The 23,094-nt window shown below is 36.9% G+C and overlaps 2 protein-coding genes and 1 long non-coding RNA gene across 5 annotated transcripts in view; all 3 read left to right on the forward strand.

Annotated features, from left to right (window-relative positions):
- The window catches only part of LOC115218495 (RNA-binding protein 26), a 54,090-nt gene extending 51,051 nt beyond the window's left edge, over positions 1-3,039 (forward strand). For all 3 annotated transcript variants that reach the window (XM_029788347.2, XM_029788348.2, XM_029788346.2), the window contains one exon: positions 868-3,039. In XM_029788347.2, coding sequence (XP_029644207.1) covers positions 868-981 — 114 coding nt within the window. In that variant the 3' untranslated portion in view covers positions 982-3,039. The remainder of the gene's footprint in view (positions 1-867) is intronic.
- Positions 3,040-6,960: 3,921 nt separating this feature from the next.
- Positions 6,961-8,011, forward strand: LOC118765801. The gene is made up of 2 exons (XR_005001680.1): positions 6,961-7,631; positions 7,663-8,011. It is a non-coding gene; the product is annotated as an uncharacterized LOC118765801 (long non-coding RNA).
- Positions 8,012-11,826: 3,815 nt separating this feature from the next.
- LOC118765800 overlaps positions 11,827-23,094 on the forward strand; it is a 57,041-nt gene continuing 45,773 nt past the window's right edge. Inside the window, exon 1 of the mRNA XM_036508329.1 lies at positions 11,827-12,460. The gene's annotated coding sequence lies outside the window, so the exon portion shown is untranslated. The remainder of the gene's footprint in view (positions 12,461-23,094) is intronic.

The following is a 23,094-nucleotide window of genomic DNA, read 5'->3' on the forward strand; positions in this document are numbered from 1 at the left end:
AATTGGATAATGTAATGGAAAAGGAAAGTATTCTTAATGTAAACCTGACAGAGGGGTCAGCCTTTGTAGATGATAGCAGTATGCTAGTTAAAGCAATCGAGGATATGAAGACAAGGAAAGCCCCTGGTCCGTCAGGAATTTCATTGTGGTGCTTAAAACATCTGGTAAAGTGGGATACGGCCTAGATAGCCTGTAGTTAATCAGGTTGTTTAATAAGTTGTTATATCCAACAACTGGTATAGCAGCATTATTGGTCAACTGTTTGATGAGTAAAGGAGATGCTTTAGAGAGAAATAATTACAGAGGTATCAAATTAATGGACCAGCTTTTGACTTACAGAAAGAGTTGTGTTCCAGCTAAAAGTTAGACTAGATGGGATGCAGTTCCATTTTTTGCCAGAGAAAAGTACTTTGCTTTAGTTGACCTGGAGAAATCCTTTGGCATTTGCTCCTTGATCTGGTGGTCGCTACAGAAGTTAAGAGTAAACAAATGACAGATCTTTTCCATCTCAAGCACAGATTTTTAAATTAATTTTTTTTAACTAAACACTTAGAAACTTCGGATACTGGTTGAATGTGTCATGTAGAACAGAGTTTACCCTTCACGTTTTTGACAAAATTTTGTATTTTAGAAGTTATTTCATGTTAAAGTTGTCGTATTTGGGTAATTTTAACCAATCAATGACTTGTGAGGTGAGAGCTGTTCAAGCTAGGCATGGGGATGCTGTCAGTAAAGTGAGTTAACAATGAGTACAGCAGTGAATTTAGTGTGCTGGTAGGAGTTCATCATTACAAAGTTTGGGTGAATTTTCCTCAATTATTGTGACAAAGGAATTTAATATGAGTTGTCGTGTCTTCAATTTTTCAGTTTACCCAGTCTCCGCTGGAGTGTACAGAGTTCACTGACCTGGAAGTTGGAGCCCTGTTGGGTGCTGATGACGAAGATGATGAAGATGAAGAGAGTCGCTCTTGGAGAAGATAATAAACAAACATATGGATGATGGAATTTTCATTTCTCCCCCATCCCCTACACCACCACCTCTACCACTATTGCCTATATCTATGGCACCAGTTTTTTTTTCATGTACAGTTGTAATATTCTTAAAAAAAAGAAGAGAACAATATATATAAGAAAATTCTTATTCTTTCTCGCTTTCATAACAAAAACTAAATTCTATTTTTTCCCCTTCCCCTTTTAATTTGCTCGTTGTTCCCATTAAGGCAGGCTAATGTGTCATTTGATTCCAACTGAACAAACACGAAAAGTTTGTTGATAATTTTTTTTCTCCTTTTAGTTTGAGGAAATTTTTTTTCTTTATTTGTTTATTTCTGGAACAGTAAATCTGGGTTGATTTACTCTTGCCTTCATTTTTTTTTAAAACCCTTCTGAGCTGACCACTTCATGCAAGACAATAATGAGTGTATAATACAAAAAAAATATATATATATATATACATATTTGTATATGTATACACATATATACACCCACTGAACTAGTCAGAAATGCTGTTATTGATTGAAGTAGATAGCAGCTTTTTGTAAATAGATTTTATGACACACATACACATATCTTACCTTCGTTTTATTTGCCCTCTCCCTCTCAGCCCCCTTCAGTATTGTATTTTCCACCCTCTTCTAAAACCAAACTGAAATGACTGCTGTGACCCTTTAATTTGTTTTTTATTTTTATTTATTTATTCACTTTTTTTTTTTTTTTTGCAAAGTGGGTTGGTGGGTCTCTGTGTAATTTTGTTGGTCAGTCAAGAAAATAATCAACATGTATGCACACACACACACACTTAAACATTGGGCTTTAATAATAATGTTTAAACATCACAGAAATGTATAAAAAAAAAACCTGAATTCAGAAAATATAGTTTGACCATCAAAATAATTTCCTCTGGTTTAGTATAGATTGAGCAAGATTCTTTGGTGACATTGTATGTGTATGAATGTATGTGTACACACACACATATATATATATATATATAATGCAAGGATGTGATAGTATTCATTGTGAATGATATAATTTACTGAAATATTTATTTATGCAAGCAAAAGATTTACATGTAATCCATTTGTCCCCATAGCAGCCACCTTTCATCTCGAATTAACATCTTGTTTATAGTATATCCTGCGTTTGTGTTCAAATCTGTTCAAGGGCACTCTATGAAACTAATGTAATGCATAGCTATATTGACATAAGAAGACTATTGTTGGTATTTCTCTTCTCACATACCCATATCTGCAGCTCATTCACCTTTCATCATCATCAACATCATCATCATCACCTAGTTGTTGTTATCAGACTGTGATGAATGGCAGAATGTCTTGGTGTCATTTCTAGTGACTATCTTGTGCCTTATTTCCTGTATACATCCGATACATAAATCTCTTTCTCAGATACACATACGCACTCAGATATTTAGATAATGTATACATTTATATAATGTTCTCATATAATATGTAGTTAAACTGTATCAGTGTACAGTAATATATATATATATACACACACATGTGCATACATGTATATATGTATACTATATACAAACGTATAACTTGTATGTATATGTGTACATACACTTGTATATTGTACTCATGCATACATGTATGTGTGTATATCTCACTTCATCCCACTTAGTTATTTTATCAACCAACCAACCCAGCCTGAATTATACCACTTGTTGTGTATGAGTTCAACTTCTGCGTTTCATCATATTTTTTTCTTTAGTTAAGTAGCTAGCTTGAGCAGTTTAAGTTCAAATTCATGGTGAAAGTGTTTCTTTTCCATGTATTTAAAATATTCCGTTATGTTACATTCACTTAATTTCGGTGGGATATTTAAGTTTCTGTCAGTTTTTAGCTTGTGCCAGTGGTTATAAATGACATGGCCCTTTATAGCTGACCCCGTCTCATGAGTACATAACTTCATTTTAAGTAACTATTTTAAAAAGGATTTAGGCAAAAGTTATTTCAGATATATATGTGGACAATGGACTTTAAATGATGTTAATATATAATATAGGTTTGATGATAAAAACAAGAAAGAAATGAAAACTTGAACATATATATATAATTTCAGCAAAACAATTAAGATTCACATGAATTCAAATGAATATGGTACTTAACTTAGATGCACCAGAATTCTTTATGGTATTAACCATAAAAATATGTGGGGTGATTATAACCAAGAAAAAAGTAACAAGAATGGATCAGTAATTTAGCACAATAGTTTCATACTAAGAACATTTTATTTAAAGCTGCAAATATTACAGCAAATATAATGTCAAGTATTCATCAGCTAAATCACATATATGTTTTCCACACATCCCAGAGAGTGTAAATATCCTTATGAAGTATTCAGATATTTACACTCTCTAGGATGTGTGGAACACATATATGTGATTTAGCTGATAAATACTTGACATTATATTTGCTGTAATATTTGCAGCTTTAAATAAAGTGTTCTTAGTATGAAACTATTGTGCTAAATTACTGATCCATTCTTGTTACTTTTTTCTTGGTTATATATTTATATATATATATATCTTTTTATTAATCAGAAGTTACAAAGTAACTCAAGGGTTGAGGGTTTCATGCACTGGCATGTTTGATAAGTGTTAGTTCATGAGACTCTCAGCCCTTGTGTTAGTCTCTAATTTCTGTCAGTTAATTGATATAATTTTATGATCTATTTTGTTGCAAAGAAAATTTTTTAAATGTACCATTATTTTTCATAACTATTAATTATCTACAATGCTAGGCACCATACTTACTGTTTGCGAATTTCTTTGGGCAGATCTACTTTCATTTTCATTTTTTCTCTTTGGTCTTTTAATCGACAGTCTTCTTCCTAAAAGTCAAAATTTCATGGCAAACATTGTCTTACACTGGCTTCTCTGGTAGCATTCAGTCTCTTTGTTTTATATTTCTAACCATAGTTATAATATTTATCTGCCATCGTTCATCCTAACAACAACATGGGGTTCTGTCGTGAATAAAAACAAACTAAATATCGAACATATTTGTATTAGTAATAAGCAAGGTAATGAATTGGCAGGCCAGGTTGTGTTTAGTTATGTCCCTATATAATCTTTATATCCTATTGAAGTTAATTTTGCCATTCAACCTTGAAAGCGTAGTGTGTGTGCTCTAATATAAGCACCACCAATCAAATACTGGAGTTGGATTGGTCAACTACTGCCCCATCACACACAAAAATATTCTGGTGTGAAATTATACTTATTTATCTTAGAAAAAAATATTATTGTATTAATAATAGTACCTTGTATACTGTGCTGCTATTCCTAATAATGTTGTTATTTTACAATTCATATTAGGGCAGTGGTTAGTAGAAACTGTATGAAGCCAGTTAAAATGCTTTTCTGTATTTAGTAACATCCCTTTATGATTAGTGTTCAAAATTCAGGATTAATAAAATAAGTACCAATCAAGTAGGGGCTCAGTAAGAGTGACTCTATCCTTTGATCTTGTTATTAAAGAAATTATTATCATTATTTAAATGAATGTTTTAGGAAAGTCATAGCATTTACAAAAGAGCTGTCTAAATACTTAGTTTCTTAATTAAGTCTTCATTACTTTTTTTTGTTATTTTTTATGTCACTGTCTTAGGTTTGTGCATTGATGATTTTATAATTCCTAGCCACCTAATTTAGAAATGGGATCATCCAGTATAATCTTTTATTTTGTTTTAGTATAATCATTCATCTCCCTAATCTTGAGCTTTTCTCTGTTAAATGTCCGCATATACTTCATTCACCATTCCAAACATATACAGACCCTTGAAATTGTAAATTTTTTTAAAGCGCTCCATCTATGTATTTTATTAATTTTAATTTCAATTTTGCTATCACTGTTTAGAATAGGAGTAAAGTGAGGGATCCAGATCAGTCTCTGCTTGCAATTGCTGGGTCTATAGAGAGTAATACTGAAGAGCCAGTGGGAGTGGGTGGGGCTTATAATCTTAATACTGCAGTCTCTCTCTCTCTCTTTCTGGTTATCACACTGCATTTGAGCCCTGATGTTGTCAGTAGATAATATCATCTGCAGTGGGAAGACTGTGAACATGCAGTGTGCAGTGCTGCTGGAGAGAAAGATAGTGACTTGCTGTAGATTGGTATCTCTTGCTGAATGAAAGAGAATAGATTGGGTGGGGATCTTTTGTGTCTCCTTCATAGCACAAACACCAAAGATAAACTTTGGCCCAATGCGGTCTTGTCATTCTTGGACAATCAGTAGCCCAGTCCAATTTTGGTTATCTCTTACTGTTGATATATATATACATGTGTGTGTGTGTAGATATGGTGACATGACTGCTTGAAGTGCTGCATGAATTGGAAGTGGGAGAGAGAATAATTTTAATTAGCGTAAGTTCTAAGCAAGTTATTTTCTTGGCTCATCAACCCACGTCTTAATTTTTTTTTTTTATTATTTTTTTTTGTGTGTGTATGTGTGGAGTTGGGGTTGGTATCTCTGTTTTACTTTTTCTCTCTTCTTTTTCTCTCCCAATTCACAAATTCTTACATCCTATCTTGATTTGACCCGGTTGAAGAAAAAAAACAAAACAAGAGATATAACGATATTGACGTTTTAAAATATGAAAGATACCTTCATTTGAAAATAAATGGAACACAGGTGAATAAAAAGAAAAAAAAAATTATTTAAATTCCACATTCTGCTGGGATTTGTTCCATACTTATTCTTCGAAGTTTTTTTTTTCCTTCTTTCTACCCCCTCTATTATATTTTAGTGAAACATATAACAACAGCAACGGTAGCAACTACAAAAGGCGGCAAAAGAAAATATCAGTTTTAATAAAACTGCAAGAAGTTTGGTTTTGTTACCTAACTCTTTTCTTTTAAATTAAATTTTTTTTTTTAACAAAAATTTTGTTTTCTCCATGTGAAGGAAGTAGTTGATTAAATATTCTGGACTTCACACTGTTTTTAACTATTATTATTATTATTTTTATTTTTTTTTTTATTATTGTTACCATTATAGTAGCAAACTGGCAGAATCGTTACCACACCGGACAAAATGCTCCGCTGCATTTCTTTCGGTTTTACCTTTCTGAGTTCAAATGCTGCTGAGGTCGACTTTACCTTTCATCCTTGTGGGATTGATAAATTAAGTACCAGTGAAACACTGGGGTCAATGTGATTGATTATCCCCCTCTCCTAAATTTCAGGCACTGTGCCTATAGTAGTAAGAATTATTATTATTATTATTATTATTATGAACAGTGTAGAACAAGGGCTATAATAAACTCTTCGTGGGCTGAATCTCACAGTGCAGCTCTGATTTCCCACTTGTAGCCTATTGACTTTTATTTATGATGTTGATGCTTTTTGGAAAAGCACACTCATCATACAGTCTCATTTCCTTCTATAAATTTATGGTCTTGTGCCTCAGTAAGAAATCATCATCATCATCATCATTATATTATTTTTATTATTATGATTATTATTATTATTATTATTATTGTTATAATTATGATTATAATTATTATTGCTATTGCTATTTCATTACTGATATCTTGTTCCGTTTGCCAATTTCTCTCTCTCAAATGTATTTAAAAATCAGATTTTATTGTAAAAAAAAAAAAAAGAAAAAAAGAAAAAATTCCAAATGTTCCCTTTGGCTGTATATTCACATGAATTAAAAACCTGATTTACTTTACAAAAAAAAAAAAGAAAGAAAAAGAAAAAAAGAAAAATATTTAAAAAATGGCAAAAAAAAACTCATCCTGCTCTCAATAAAAAAATTAAAAAAATTTTGAAGAGAAAAAATATCTTTAAAAAAGTGTTTTTTTAAAATAAATATATTTAAAAAAAGAAAAACAAGAAAAAATGCTATGAAAAAATTTGAAAATATTGAGAGTGTGGATTGATTTGTTTTTATTTGTTTGTATTATCAGGTATGAAGAAAAATATGGTTTTTTTTTTTTTTTTGAAAAATATGAAGAAAAAAAAAATATTCAAAAAAAAATTTGAAAAGGGAAATAAAACTGTTGCAATAAAACTGATTGTATAAAAAAACACAAAAAAATGCTGTGAAAGTATCTCAAATACTATCGATGATATGCGATCATCTGTGTATTTCATATATCTATTATGTGTATTGTTTAGTTCTGTTAGTCGATTGATTGATTAATTGATGGGTAATTGTAACTGTGATCAATTTTGAGTCAGTAATCTGGCAGCTAAATGACTCTAGAATATATATTGTCCTTCAGTATTTCAGAAATTTTTACTGTTGAGAAGTAAAAATGTGATATTAGGTTAAGGAACATGTGAAGTTGTGTCTGGAGAGAGTCATCCTCTTTTAGTGCCTTATTATTTAACACACTCACCAGTAAAAGTTTCCATTCATTTATTTTTTCCTCAAAAAAAAAAAAAGAAAAAGAAAACTTTAGCATTCTTGAATGTAGGTAGCATCATATTAGTTTGGGCTTGTCAACATTTCATTTTTGTCATCAGACATTCTTGTAGATTTAGGATTTTATTAACTGACAGGCAGTGGTGTTAGTAATCTGGCTCATTTGACAGCTAAAGGACAGATATTCCAGATCTTTTTACTGAAAAAGGAAGAGTGATTTATGTGTTTCGCAATGTGTGGATTCATTGCATTAAAAAAAAAAAAGAAATTGTATCATGTTAGACTGAACTAGTGAATATTGGTACTGTTATATTAGTTTGGGCTATCAGGCATGTCTTCTTGAAGATTTAGGATTTAAAATATATTGTTCCATCATAATCAAAGACAAGATGAGTAGACATCTTCATTTTGAACATGGTGGGGATTTTCATGGAGAATTGTCTTTTATGATTAAACCAAGCAGTTCCTAAGGCTTCATAGAAAACCACTTCAGTGGCCGAAGTTGGTTTCATTTTAATGATGGCTTATAATTTGTTTGATAATTTGAGATTTGGCTATTACACTGAGAAAGTTAGATGATTATAGAATAGGCTTATCCAGGGATTTGTGTTATTTAAAAATGATATAGACAATTTGATGATCCTAGCATCACTTGAATGTTTCATTATCCTCTAGAATGGTAATTTAGTTAGGATTAAGGATTAATTTTATGTTCATAACAACTGGCACTGTCAATTACTACTAGAAATTTCCAGTTCTGATCAACAGAACAGCTTGCTCATGAAATAAACATGCAAGTGGCTGAGCACTTCACAGGCGTGTACGCTTAATGTACACCGTGTGATCAAAAGTATCCAGACGCCCACCTGATAATGAAGTACAAGTTTGGGCCATCCTCCATCAGGAACACTGGCAGTCAATATGGCCCACCCTTAGCTTTGATGACAGCCTCCACTCTCACTAGCATACTTTCAATCAGGTGGTGGAAGGTTTCTTGGAGAATGGTAGCCCATTCTTCACAGAGCGTCGATTTTGAGCAAGGGTATTGGTTAGGTCTAGTACGAAGTCAGCATTCCAAAATATTCCAGTGATGTTCCATGGGGTTTAACTTGGGATTCTGTGCAGGTCAGTCCATTAGTGAGACATTGTTGTTGAACCACTTTCCTACAAACCCTGCATTATGAATAGGTGCTTGGTTGTGCTGAAAGACACTGGTCATTCCCGAACTGGTTTTCAACAGTAGGCAATATGAAAGTGGCTAAGATGTCAGTGTAAGCTTGTACCATGACAATGCCATGTAAAATAACAAGGGGACCAAACCCTCTCCAGGAGAAACATGGCCACATCATGACCCCCACCACTGCTGAATTTCACACTTGATACTATACAAGCTGGTACATATCGTTCACCAGGCATTTGCCACATTGTGTACTGTGATACATTGTACAACAGTTTTCCACTGTTCAATAGTCCAGTTTCAATGCTTTTTGCACCACACAATAAGCTTTGGCCAGCCTGGGTCTACAGTAGAAAACATTTGTCCAAGGTGCCATAAAGTGTGACTGAACCTGAGACGACATGGTTAAGGAGCAAGCTTCTAAACAACACAACCACACTTGCACATACTGAGATCTCATATCATTTCTAAAGGCTCTTACTTTCAGCTGCCTACACTGAAAGTAAGAAATAGAAACTCTTAAGATAGAGTGAGAAGGAGAATTGTTCATTGGAGGAGTTTATTAAAACAGGATATGCGTTTATGATTACTTAGCCTGTGAAGAGCAGTGGGTTATGTCATGTCATCTGAGATAAACAATAGAGTTCCTGATTAAAGCTTTTTTTTCATAACTGATACAGGAAACCACACTCACAAAGAAATTTACTTCAAGCTAATGAGAGAAAGCTTGTATGTGGACACTACTTGGTAGATATAATAGATAAATTTCCTTCAAACCACACTCTACCATCTTAAACTGGGGAATAATGAATTGGAAAATGTCTTGTATAGGAGTGGCTGTGTGATAAGTAGCTTGCTTACCAACCACATGGTTTCAGGTTTTGTCCCACTGCATGGCACCTTGGGCAAGTGCCTTCTACTATAGCCTCGGGCCAACCAAAGCCTTGTGTTTGGATTTGGTATACAGAAACTGAAAGAAGCCTGTCATGTTTGTGTCTGTGTTTGTCCCTCCAACATCACTTGACAACCGATGCTGGTGTGTTTACGTCCCTGTTACTTAGCAGTTTGGCAAAAGAGGCCGATAGAATAAGTACTAGGCTTACAAAGAATAAGTCCTAGGGTTGATTTGCTCGACTAAAAGGCGGTGCTTCAGCATGGCCACAGTCAAATGACTGGTACAAGTAAAATAATATATATATCATAATCATTGTTTAATGTTTGCTTTTGATGCTGGCATGGGTTGGGCAGTTTGGCAGGGAGCTGTCCAGATTCCAACTGTCTGTTGTGGCATGGTTTCTACGGCTGGATGCCCTTCCTAATGCCAACCAATTAACAGTATGCTGGGTGCTTTTTAAGTGGCATTGGCAGCTGAACAATATGGTATGATTTGATTAAGGACTTGCTTGTTATTTCTAGTAGTTTTATTTTCATATTTGATGGTGATGGTCATTAGTGAATACAGAGGATATACTTTTTAAGTTATTTTTCTTTCAATAGTCTTTTGTTATTTTTCAAGTGTTAATAAAGTTGAGGGTTCCCTTAGTGTTAGAACTGATATTGGTACTTAGTATCAGCATTTGTTGGTGACTAGCTTGGTAATGTATCTGTTGACTTACAAAGTAAGTTTATGGATCTTTTTGCTAGATTTTATCTTTTACTTATTTTCAATGTGAAAATCTAAAAGAGTCAAGTTTTAAATTATGAAGAAGCTCTTAACCAAAATCCAAGAACTTGGTCCTTTTTTTACAGATACTACTAAATTATATTCTGGACATTCTTAGTGACAAGTAGTATCAACTTCCCAAATATAGTAATTTAATCTCCCTCAAAGCAGACTACCTTCCAGAAATAGGTGTGGCTGTGTGGTAAGAAGCTTGCTTCCCAACCACATAATTCCGGGTTGAGTCCCACTGCACTGCACCTTGGGCAAGTGTCTTTCTTTTACTTTAGCCTCAGGCTAAGCTTTGTGAGTAGATTTGGTAGATGGAAACTGAAAGAAGCCCATTGTATTTGTATATATCTATGAGTCTGTGTTTGTCCCTTACCACTGCTTAACAATCAGTGTGTTTACATTCTCGTAACTTAGCAGTTTGGCAAAAAGTACCGGGGTCAGTTCATTTAATTAAAAATTCTTGAAGGCAGTGCCCCAGCATACCTGCAATCTAATGACTGAAACAAGTAAAAAAGATTGGTCTGGGGTACTCAGTTAAATATATACTCAATGTATACTTAATGTGTATCATTATCCTTCATTTTTTGAAACAAAAATGTCGATGGGCTATTTTCATTCAAAAGCTATTAGCGTGGTTCACCAAAAAACTGGAGAAGCAAATAAAAAAGAAAGGACGTTACACAAAATAATGAAAACTTAGCAATAAAGTTGCCATAATGTGCAAACCAGGTGGGAAAATTTTTATCAAAATCGATTCACAGGAAACTGAGAAATCCTAAATTTCACTCCTAAGCTATTAGCACAGTTCTGGGTATGTGTGTATATGTATATCATCATCATCATCGTTTAACGTCTGTTTTCCGCGCTAGCATGGGTTGGACAGTTCAACCGGGGTCTGGGAAGCCAGGGGCTGCACCAGGCTCCAGTCTGATCTGGCAGTGTTTCTACAGCTGGATGCCCTTCCTAACGCCAACCACTCCGCGAGTGTAGTGGGTGCTTTTTATGTGCCACCGGTACAGGTGCCAGGGGAGTCTGGCATCGACCACGATCAGTTGGTGCTTTTAACGTGCCACCGGCACGGAAGCCAGCCAAGGCGGCACTGGATTCGGCCACGTTCGGATGGTGCTTTTTATGTGCCACCGGCACAGAAGCCAGTCGAGGTGGCGCTGGCAACGATGAGACAGCGCCAGTGGTTTCAAGGTAGGAAGAATTCACAGAGTTCGGTTTAATGAAGTGACCACACGGCTAAGCCCACACGCACGACATACTTATGTGGGTATATGTGTATAAGTACAAAGGTAAGAACTAATCTGGGAGACTGAAATTATAAAAATTTTGGTACTTCAATTGTTAAGCTGTTGCTATGTTTAGAGTTAGACCTTTGGGAATTTTATCGTAAAGCTGTTTACATTTTATTGATCCAGTTATGACCTTCCCATTATTTTGTATGTGCAAGGCTACATTGTCCAGTGTGTTCTTTGTTTTCTCTTTTTCAAGATGGTTATGAAGTATTTGAGGAAAATTTAGCTATTGTTTCTAGTAGATTAAGTTACTGTAGAGTTTCTTCTTGGTTTGAATATGATTTTATTTTCTAACCATGTGTACTGTTTTTTCTGAAATGAGATGATCAGACATAACTGTTTGGATGTTGATGATTTGACACAACTGACTAAACATCCCACCTGTTTTGGCACTGGAGGAAAATGCACCCATGTGCAGAAATATACATGGATAGATATTACAGATATCTAAAAGGCATAAATAGTTGCTCATACACATAAACAAAGCGAGTGGGGGAATTAAAATGCCTGATGTCAAATGAGTCGGTATTGAATCAGCAACACCAAAACAGCTGTGTCAAAACGTCTCATAGCCTGTTCGCTCAGAAACTTTTCTGTTCAGTTAAACATGCTACAATGTATAATTTCTCTTTCTTTTTCAGCCATTCTGAAGATTCTGCCACAACAGTGAAGTAAAGTGCAATTCAAAAAGGAAGGAAATTAATTGGGTTCTAGGATTTTTTTTTTTTTTTGTTTTCTAAGATTGATGCTCTTTAAACAGTTGCAAGTCAACAACTGTAGGAATGAGATATGCTGGTAGAGAATTCCAGAGGGACAACATTCTGGGGGAAAAAAGACGAGGTATATGTTGGTCTCATACCACTTGAAAAGAGATGGCGAGAGACCAACCATCTTTGAGGGGCAAAGGGTTTCTGTGAGTAACTTTATGCCAATCATTTGAGTGGTCTTTCTCTAGGAGCAGTCTAAAATGTCTTTGTGCAGCAATAGCACCATCCCCAGATGTGATCACAGTACTCCATTGTGGTTTTTTCCCTTAAAATTTTCAGAGGGTCAGTAAGGGATCTAAAGTATTTTCTGGCTCTGATGTTACAGGCCAGTCTTTGAAATATAGTCCTAGCTATGTTAAGATGTGGGTTTATCATGAGATCTGTGAAAGTAAAGTCTGGCATTTAGAGTAATCACAAAGGTTCCAGTGGTGCTCCATATTAGGGGTGGGTTTGCAATGCTTCCTTGATATGAGAAGTGCCTGGAGTTTCTTGCTGTTGAAGGTGACAAGGTTGGCATGATTTTATTAGATGCTTCTCTTCATGGAGTTGGTGGTCATTAAGGAGAGAGATTTGAGCTGTTGTAGGACGCAGATGATAATTGGCTATCTCCATTACCCTTGAGATATTGGAAGTGTGATAGTTGACAGGGTATGAGAGGCAGCCCATGTTGGGAATGGGATACTTGAGCATGTTTCCAGAGATCATGGTATATTCCTTTAAGGAGAGAAAGAATGAAGAATTTGGTGAGTATAAGGATTAGCTCTGGGACACATTGTCTGAGAGAAATGGAAGAGGCCAGCAGCCTTATTAATAATTAAGTATATAAACTTTTAAAACATTTAATTTAACAAATTAAAATAGCCATTTACGTATCACACTTTATCTAAGTACATTGTTACTGCAGTATTTGTCTTGAGGTAGCATCATTTATGGACATGCTGTGTTTAAAAAGCACAATAGATATCAGAAGGAGATGAAAAAAATCATTCTCAGTAACAGCTGGTGAAACTGACAGATGCATGTCTGGGAAGAGATTTTACAAAATATGCATACCTTGAACGTAAAATACAATAGCCTGATTATATAATACACAATATACTACCCTGAGTATATAATAATCAATATATATATTTATATCCTGAATGTATATTGCACAATATACAGTCTTGTGTGTGAACCCTCATGTATATATAATGGATACAGGTGTGGTTCTGAGTGAAGTTTCGTGGCATGCTTCTTCAGCCCTGGGTTGATTAAAGATTTGTGAATAGATTTGGCACACAGAAACTGAAAGAAGCCTACCTTATATATATATATATATATATACACACACACACACACGTACATATATCTTCATTTAATATATGTTTTCTAAGCTAGACACAACATGCACACATGTAGGTGTGCAATGCTAAGTGTCTCCTTGTTTTGGTGTCATGTGATAATTGTTAATGAGTGTCACTGTCATACAAGCAGTGCCATTCATTTCCAGTATTCTGCAGCAACATTTCTGGTAATGGGGAAATTTACCTTTCTAACCCAGTAAGGTTTAGCAAAGAAAAGGGAATCTGGCTGTAGAAAATCTGCTTCAGTAAACTCCATCTAACACATGCAATATTAAATGATGTTAAGATTATTTCTATAGGCGTAGGAGTGGCTGTGTGGTAAGTAGCTTGCTTACGATCCACATGGTTCCGGGTTCAGTCCCACTGCGTGGCACCTTGGGCGACTGTCTTCTACTATAGTCTCAGGCCAACCAATGCCTTGTGAGTAAATTTGGTAGATGGAAACTGAAAGAAGCCCGTCGTATATGTATGTTTGTCCCCCCAACATCGCTTGACAACTGATGCTGGTGTGTTTACGTCCCCGTAACTTAGTGGTTCGGCAAAAGAGACCGATAGAATAAGTACTAGGCTTACAAAGAATAAGTCCTGGGGTCGATTTGCTTGACTAAAGGTGGTGCTCCAGCATGGCCACAGTCAAATGACTGAAACAAGTAAAAGAGAGAGTAGATATTCTATAGAAATTATAGGCAGCACTGACTTTTTGCTCCAGATGTCAGATGTAAACAAACAATGAGATCGAAGATGAAAAATGGTCAATAGGTGTATATGCCATATTTTGGGGGTTTTTGCCTCATCATCAGCACCTATCTAGCCCATTAATTGTCCTCGAAAGCATTGCTTAAATCTACATATTAAATGCATTCCTGGAATGATTATATATATATATATATATGTGTGTTTAATCTTTACTTGTTTCAGTCATTTGACTGCGGCCATGCTGGAGCACCGCCTTTAGTCGAGCAACTCGACCCTGGGACTTATTCTTTGTAAGCCCAGTACTTATTCTATCGGTCTCTTTTGCCGAACCACTAAGTGACGGGGACATAAACACACCAGCATCGGTTGTCAAGTAATGCTAGGGGGACAAACATATATATACGATGGGTTTCTTTCAGTTTCCATCTACCAAATCCACTCACAAGGCTTTGGTCGGCCCTAGGCTATAGTAGAAGACACTTTCCCAAGGTGCCACGCAGTGGGACTGAACCCATGACCATGTGGTTGGTAAGCAAGCTATTTACCACACAGCCACTCCTGCGCCTATGTGTGTGTGTGTCTGTTTATAATTTGTGCTCTACAAAAGCCACTTGCTATGAGCAGTGTTGTCACATCCTTCATTTCATGCCTTAAAACAAGATAAATTATCTAGCTGTATAACACAAATCCTGAGTATATAATACACAATGTACACACCCTCACTATAATACATAATATATGTATCCTAATTGTGTAATTCATGATATATAGATATCTTGGTTGTATATTACACCAATATACATTATATGTTATACAATGGTTGTGTGGTTAAGAAGCTCACTGCAACCATGAGGTTTTGGGTTCAGACCTTGGACAGGTGTCTTCTATAGTCCTGAGCTGACCAATGCTTTGTGAGTGAATTTGGTTAATAGAAACGGTATGGAATTAGTAGACAGAAACTGAAAGAAGCCTACTGTATATATATATATATATATATATATATATGTCTATAAATGTGTTGTTGTGTGTTTACAGCCCCCATAACTTAGCATTTCAGCAAAAGAGACCTATAGAAAAAGTAACAGGCCTTAAGAAAATAAGTACAGGGGTTGATTAGTTTGAGAAAACTTCCTTGAGGCAATATCCCAGCATGGCTGCAGTCTAATGACTGAAACAAGTAAAAGATACAGGATATTCTCAATATATCTTAAGTGAGATTAAATTACAGCTTGGCCAGGCCAGTACTTCAGTCAAGAGGGAAAAGAGATCTTCAAATAAGGATAGGTTTTAAATTAACAAACCAACGAATAAATAAACTTCTTTAACTGTATATTTGTGTTTGTGCCCCACTACTTGACAACTAGTGTCAGTTTGTTTTTGTCCCAGTAACTTAGCAGTTTGGCAAAAAAGACCAATAGAATAAATGTCAGACTTAAAAGATAGGTACCGGGGTCAATTTGTTTCACTAAACCCTTCAAGGCAGTGCCCCAGCATGGCCACAGCTCGATGACTGAAACAAGTAAATGATGAGATATACATATCCTGACAGTATAATAATAAACACTATACAAATTTTTATGGTATAATGACATGTTTTTATAGAATTTTCACTTTATTGAGACTTTAAATCTAAAAATTAGGAGTGTGTATGATACACAAAAGCTATTATTCATTTTTCAGTCATGTGAGTGTTGGCATGGTCAGGATGACTTAACCAGATGTCAACTAAATCTATTGTTCAAGCTAAGAGTTTAAATTATTATACTAATGTTATGGTTCTTTTGTATGATAGTAACACATTAAATGTTCATTATACTTCACAAATATGCTCATACCATAGACGTAGGAATGGCTGTGTGGTAAGTAGCTTGCTTACGAATCACATGGTTCTGGGTTCAGTCCCACTGCATGGCACCTTGGGCAAGTGTCTTCTACTATAGCTTCGGGCTGACCAAAGCCTTGTGAGTGGATTTGGTAGATGGAAACTGAAAGAAGCCCGTCGTATATGTATGTTTGTGTGTCTGTGTTGTCCCCCCCCCCAACATCGCTTGACAACCAACGCTGGTGTGTTTACGTCCCTGTAACTTAGCGGTTCGGCTAAAGAGATCGATAGAATAAGTACTGGGCTTACAAAGAATAAGTCCTGGCGTCGATTTGCTCGACTAAAGGCGGTGCCCCAGCATGGCCACAGTCAAATGACTGCAACAAGTAAAAGAGATACCAGATATTGTATTGATCAAAGTTGTTTAACAGAAGTAAAATATAAAGCAGAAACAGTGACAGCAAAGTGACTCAATGAACCAAGTTTCTGTTTATATGCTACTGTGTCTTGATCTGAGTATATATACACTGCTATAAGAACACATCATCATCATCATTTAATGTCCACCTTTCCATGCCTCCATGGGTCAGGTGGAATTTGTTGAAGCAAGTTTTCTCTCACCAAATGCCCTTCCTATTGCCAATCCTTACCTGCTTCCTAGCAGGTTAATATTTCCCATAGCTAGGTTTTTTGGATCTTTTCGGTTTGAACGGCAGTTTTTAACATAATTTCTAGGTAACTAAAAAATTTTAAACTTCGTATACTGGTAGAATGTGTTTATAAAACATCGTTTTCTCTTGGCTTTATTGAGAAAATTCTATAGTTTGTAAGATATTTGTTGTTTTTTTTCTGCAATTTCAACCAATCAGTGACATCTATTGAGGTAAAAAACATTCTGTGCCGTATGAATATGTCCCTCGTTTAAGAAACAGATTGGGTTTTTTTTTTGTTTTTTTTTTGTACTTGTTTCAGTCATTTGACTGCGGCCATGCTGGAGCTTACATTTGTGAAGAAAAAAAGATACCCTTCCCCCCACCCTAACCCTAACCCTAAAACAGATTGAAATGCAATAGATCGATACTAGGATAATATTTATGGGTGACAATTTCATATGACACTGCTAGAAAAAACTGCTGTTCAAACCGAAAAGATCCGGGTTTTTTTTCACAGAAGACTGAACATGAACCATATCACTTGTATGACAGATGGCTACTTTAATTTAATTAATGGCATATACTAGGTTTTTATTCAGCCTGATAGCTATTTGCACTATCTATGAATGCATTCTCTGTATCCTATATTGGAAGTGACAAATCTTGCATGACCGTGTTAAAGAAGTTTATTTATTTGTCGGTTTGTTAATTTAAAACATATCCTTATTTGAAGATCTCGTTTCCCTCTTGACTGAAGTACTGGCCATGCCAAGCTGTAATTTAATCTCACATAAGATATATTGAGAATATCCTGTATCTTTTACTTGTTTCAGTCATCAGTCTGTGGCCATGCTGGGATACCACCTCAAAGAAGTTTTGTCAAACTAATCAACCCCTGTACTTATTTTCTTTTTAAGGCCTGTTACTTTTTCTATAGGTCTCTTTTGCTGAAATGCTAAGTTATGGGGACTGTAAACACAATCACACACACACACATATATATATATATATATATATATATATAGAGAGAGAGAGAGAGAGGTGCAGCAATGTCAAAGGAAGGCTAACTAGGTTTTTATTCAGCCTGATAGCTATTTGCACTATCTATGAATGCATTCTCTGTGTCCTATATTGGAAGTGACAAATCTTGCATGACCGTGTTAAAGAAGTTTATTTATTTGTCGGTTTGTTAATTTAAAACATATCCTTATTTGAATATAGGACACAGGAAAATAGTTTTTGTCTGTGGCAGATGCTCAGGAGCAATAAACACTGAAAATGTGCAGAGACCAACTTCTACCACGTTCCAGGGAGAAAAACTAGAAGTAGTTGATAGCTTCCGCTACCTAGGTGACCAAGTCAGTAGCGGGGGTGGGTGTGCTGAAAGTGTAACTGCTAGAGTAAGAATAGCCTGGGCAAAGTTTAGAGAGCTCTTACCCCTGCTGGTGACAAAAGGCCTCTCGCTCAGAGTAAAAGGCAGACTGTATGATGCATGTGTACGTACAGCCATGCTACATGGTAGTGAAACATGGGCTGTGACTGCTAAGGATATGCGTAAGCTCGCAAGAAATGAAGCCAGTATGCTCCGATGAATGTGTAATGTCAGTGTTCATAATCGACAGAGTGTAAGTACCTTGAGAGAAAAGTTGGACCCAAGAAGCATCAGTTGTGGTGTGCAAGAGAGACGTTTGCGCTGGTATGGTCATGTGACGAGAATGGCTGAAGATAGTTGTGTGCAAAAGTGCCACACCCTAGCAGTTGAGGGAACCTGTGGAAGAGGTAGACCCAGGAAAACCTGGGACGAGGTGGTGAAGCACGACCTTCGAACTTTAGGTCTCACTAAGGAAATGACTAGAGACCGAGACCTATGGAAGTATGCTGTGCATGAGAAGACCCAGCAAGACTAGTGAGACCATAACCCGTGGCCTCTACCTGGTATGTAGCCAGTCGACTTATACATACCTTTCCTTCTTGGGACACAAAACTCCACTTGTGAAGACCCGTTGAGGCAAGTGAAAATCAAAATCAAATCAGATATCAGAAAGCAGAACCAAAATCGAAGTCGATCAACATCAATGGAAATTGCAGCTGTGATACCAGTGCCGGTGACAAGTAAGCAAACCATCTGATCGTGGCTGTTGCCAGCGCCGCCCTGACTGGCCTCCGTGCCAGTGGCACGTAAAAAGCACCATCCGTTTGTGGCCGTTGCCAGCCTTGCCTGGCCCCCGTGCCAGTGGCACATAAAAAGCACCATCCGTCCGTGGCCGTTTGCCAGCTCCGTCTGGCACATGTGCAGGTGGCACGTAAAAAGCACCCACTACACTCACGGAGTGGTTAGCGTTAGGAAGGGCATCCAGCCGTAGAAACACTGCCAGATCAGACGGCCTGATGCAGCCTTCTGGCTTCACAGACCCCAGTTGAACCGTCCAACCCATGCTAGCTTGGAAAGCGGACACTAAATGATGATGATATATATATACTGTAGGCTTTTTTCAGTTTCTGTCTACTAAATCCACTCAAAGCTTTGGTTGGCATGAGGCTATAGTAGATGTCACTTGCAGTGGGAGTGAACTCAGGACCATGTGGTTGGGAAACAAACTTTTTAGCACACAACCATGCTTGCACCTATATAATAAAAAAATTAAACTCAATTTTGATAGAAATTTAAAATTTAGATTTCTTTAAAATAGGAAGTTTATATTGTATAACTAGAGGTTATACATAATTGAGATTTTGAACATTACTTTTTCTTTTTGATTTGTATTTTTCAATATGTCAGGAAGAGATAAAGGGTAAGAGTGGCAGATTTAATCAGGTGATAAGAAAAGTCAAGTTATGTGACAACCAAAATAATATCCTGATTATTTTGGTCATGTGACCACAGTAGTATGAGGAGAAACCAAGAGGTTTACAATGTACCGTCTATATTTCTTCATGCATAAAGTCCTGGGAGTTGCAAATAAGCATATAACAGCAGTAAAAAATGCATGAGTAGAGATACTATCGTCATCATCTACTTCGCTATTTCCACAAACATTTGTGCTATTGAGCCATCAACAGTGGATGTTCTGGGCAGGCACTCAACCTTTTTGAAATATCAGCTAAATTTCTTGTAAATCCTACCTTCCTGTCTTTAAAAAGCAAAGATACACAGGATAATGTAATATAAAAGAGGAGACAAATTGATCATAGTTGTAACACTTTTGATCATATGTCTGACAACAGGTGTGATATTAGCAATAAAAAATGATTTTCTCTGGACACAGAGCAAGTTTCTGAGGGACACATACCCTACGCTGCTACTTTTATACTGTGATGTCTTACAGTGCTGAATTCAAATTCTTTCATGGGAAACTTTATTACACCTTCAACTCTTGACATCAATCTGCTTGAAACCACCTTTGGTTCAATGACGCTGTTGGTACATGGAGTGCATGAGGCGGTTCACAAAAGTCATTGGTACCCCTGCCCACACCCTGAGGAAAGCTGCCTCCAGTTCCACATGAGTTTTCAGCCTTGGGACCACCTGGTTTAGCCATCTCTGGATTTTATTCCACAGGTGTTCAAATGGGTTCAAATCCAGGCTGAGAGCCAGCCACGGCAAAGCTCTGATGTTGTACTGATGCAGGAAGTCCATGATGACTCTGTCCATGTGGGAGAGAGCATTGTCCTGCTGGAGCATGTAGCTATGGTGACACATGAAGAAGGGCACAATGTGAGGTCTTAGGATCTGGTCAATGTAGCACTGTGCTGTGATGCCATTCCCTCTGCCTGCACCAACATTTTGGAATACATAGGGGCCAATTTTCTGATTCAGGCCTATGGTACGCCCAAACCATGATGCTTTGGCCACCCCACGTGTCTCTCCTTGATACATGTGTCTGTAGCATTCACCCCTCCTGTGTCACATCCCCACTCTGCCATCCAAGGTGGAAACACAGTACTGGCTCTCATCAGAGAAGACTATCGACCTCCATTGTGGATGCCACTAATGTCGGTGTTGTGGGCGATGAGGACATGCCCTTGTGCAGGACAACAGCAACGCAGGTTTTTGTTGGTCAGTAGATGTCATACCGTGTTATCGCTGTCCAGTGCCATTGGTCTCGCAACCAATTGTATTGCTATTGCAGGTGATAGATGGTGCTGACATGGACATTATAATCTTTCGCAACAACCAGGGCACACTGTCCTGCTTGCAATCGACTGATTGCTTGTTCTCTCTGCACTGCTGACAATTGGGTCGTACATGATGCGTCCAAATTACGAATGTCAGGAATGCAGTTCAAGTTGATTTTTATACCCATGACCTCTATGTGATGCATGTGCATTTTGGTTTCCATAACAATTGTTTTCAACTGTCACCCATGGCATTCAAAGCAGCTGCATTTTGGCATCTTGTTTCAGGGAAGGTTGAAAGTTTACCTTCAATTTGGGTCTCAGCCATAAACCAGCATGTCTTGGAATATTTACGCTTACATCCCTGAAATAAATTTTCAGAATTTACCCATAGAAAAACAACATATGAAAAAATCGTGTTCCTTTTGTGGTTCAGTGTAGATATGCAATAACAAAGTCAGCAATGAATGTTAAAATACCAGTTTCTTTTGACAAGGCCTGGAACCTTGCATTTTTAGGGCCAATGAAATGGTATGATATTTATAATTTTTTTCCTAAGGGTGTTAGCCGTGTAAGTAATTGAAACTGCTTTCCAGTGTTCAAATGATGTTAGCTCTATGGTATCAAGTCCGCATCAATGTATTCAATTTATTCATTTTACATCTGTTTTATTTTCACACTACTATAGGGTTTGAGTAAGTAGTTATTATCAAGGCATTATTTCACAATCTGATGTCCTTCCTGTTATTAACCCTTACTTGTTTTTCAAATGGATTTCTTTTTATTCCATGTGGTATAATAGATATAGGAGTGGCTGTGTGGTTAAGCAGTTTGCTTCCCAACCATAGGGTTTCTGCTTCAGTTCAACTGTGTGACATTTGGGGGAAACTGTTTTCTACTGTAGCCCTAGGCCAACAAAAGCCTTGTGAATAGATTTGCTAGGTGGAAACTGAAAAAAACCCATTGTATATATGTATAAATACATATGCAGAAATATATATATATGTATATGGACGTGGACAGCTGCGTAAAGAAGTGCTGATCTCTAACTGGAAGAAACCTGTGATGGGACAAGGTGGTGAAGCATGATTTTCGTACTTTGAGCTTCACAGAGGCAATGATTAGTGACCAAGATAGTTGGCACTGTGCTTGAGAGGACCCATTAGGTAAAGTGCACCCATGCTGGTGGCATGTAAAGAATACCTTTTTAAGCATTGGGTCTCACAGAGGCAAAGTGGTTGAGTTCCTTTCAAGTGTTGGTCCTCACAGAAGCAATGACCAAGAGATTTGGCATTATGTTGTGCTTGAGAAGAAGACCCATCAAGCTGAGCAAAACTGCAGTTGTGGCAGATACCAGTGTCACATAAATTGGCACCCATTCCATGGCACATGAAAGCACTAGTGTCATGCAAAATAGCACATAAAAGCACCCATTACACTCTCGGCATGGTTGATGTTAGGAAGGGCATCAAGCTGTAGAAAACCACGCCAAATCAGACAAGTCTGGTGCAATGTGCCAGCCCGGTCAAACAGTCTAACCCATGCTAGCAGGGAAGGCCATAGTGATGGACATATTTTAAAAGCTAGTATCTTGGATTATAAAAATAACATAGAGTGCCAAATATATTTATTACATAACTGATATACAGGGGTTCAATATATTATCTAAGATTTGAATATTATATCCTGGAGATGGTCACCACCATGAAGAGAACATTCATGAGCTCGTTTACTCCTATCAAGCACATTGCTGCAATGTCTCTACAGATGCTTTGCGTTAGTTCCACTGCTGTGTGGGGCCATCTTGCGTATACCCTATCCTTGAGGTGACTGCACAGAAAGTAGTCCACTGGGGTTAGGTCCGATGATCTGGATGGCTAGTGGATATCAAATCTCGAAATGAAATGTTTAGGGAAGTGTTCTCAAAGAGTTGTCATCAAGAGTTATGCTGTATGATTAGTGGCACCATCTTGTTGCATCTATATCTGTGTCGAAGCAAGTCTTTGTAACTCGGGGAAAGAAGGTCTTCAGCATATGGTTGTAGTGATCAGCAGTTACTATTACAGCTGCATCAGGTTCGTGCTGTCTCATGGCAGTTTGCAACAGCACACAGGATCACCTTTCAGGATGGTGCTTGTTGCTTTCCA

The sequence above is a fragment of the Octopus sinensis genome, linkage group LG13 (genome assembly GCF_006345805.1).
Source record: "Octopus sinensis linkage group LG13, ASM634580v1, whole genome shotgun sequence".
Lineage (NCBI taxonomy): Eukaryota > Metazoa > Mollusca > Cephalopoda > Octopoda > Octopodidae > Octopus > Octopus sinensis.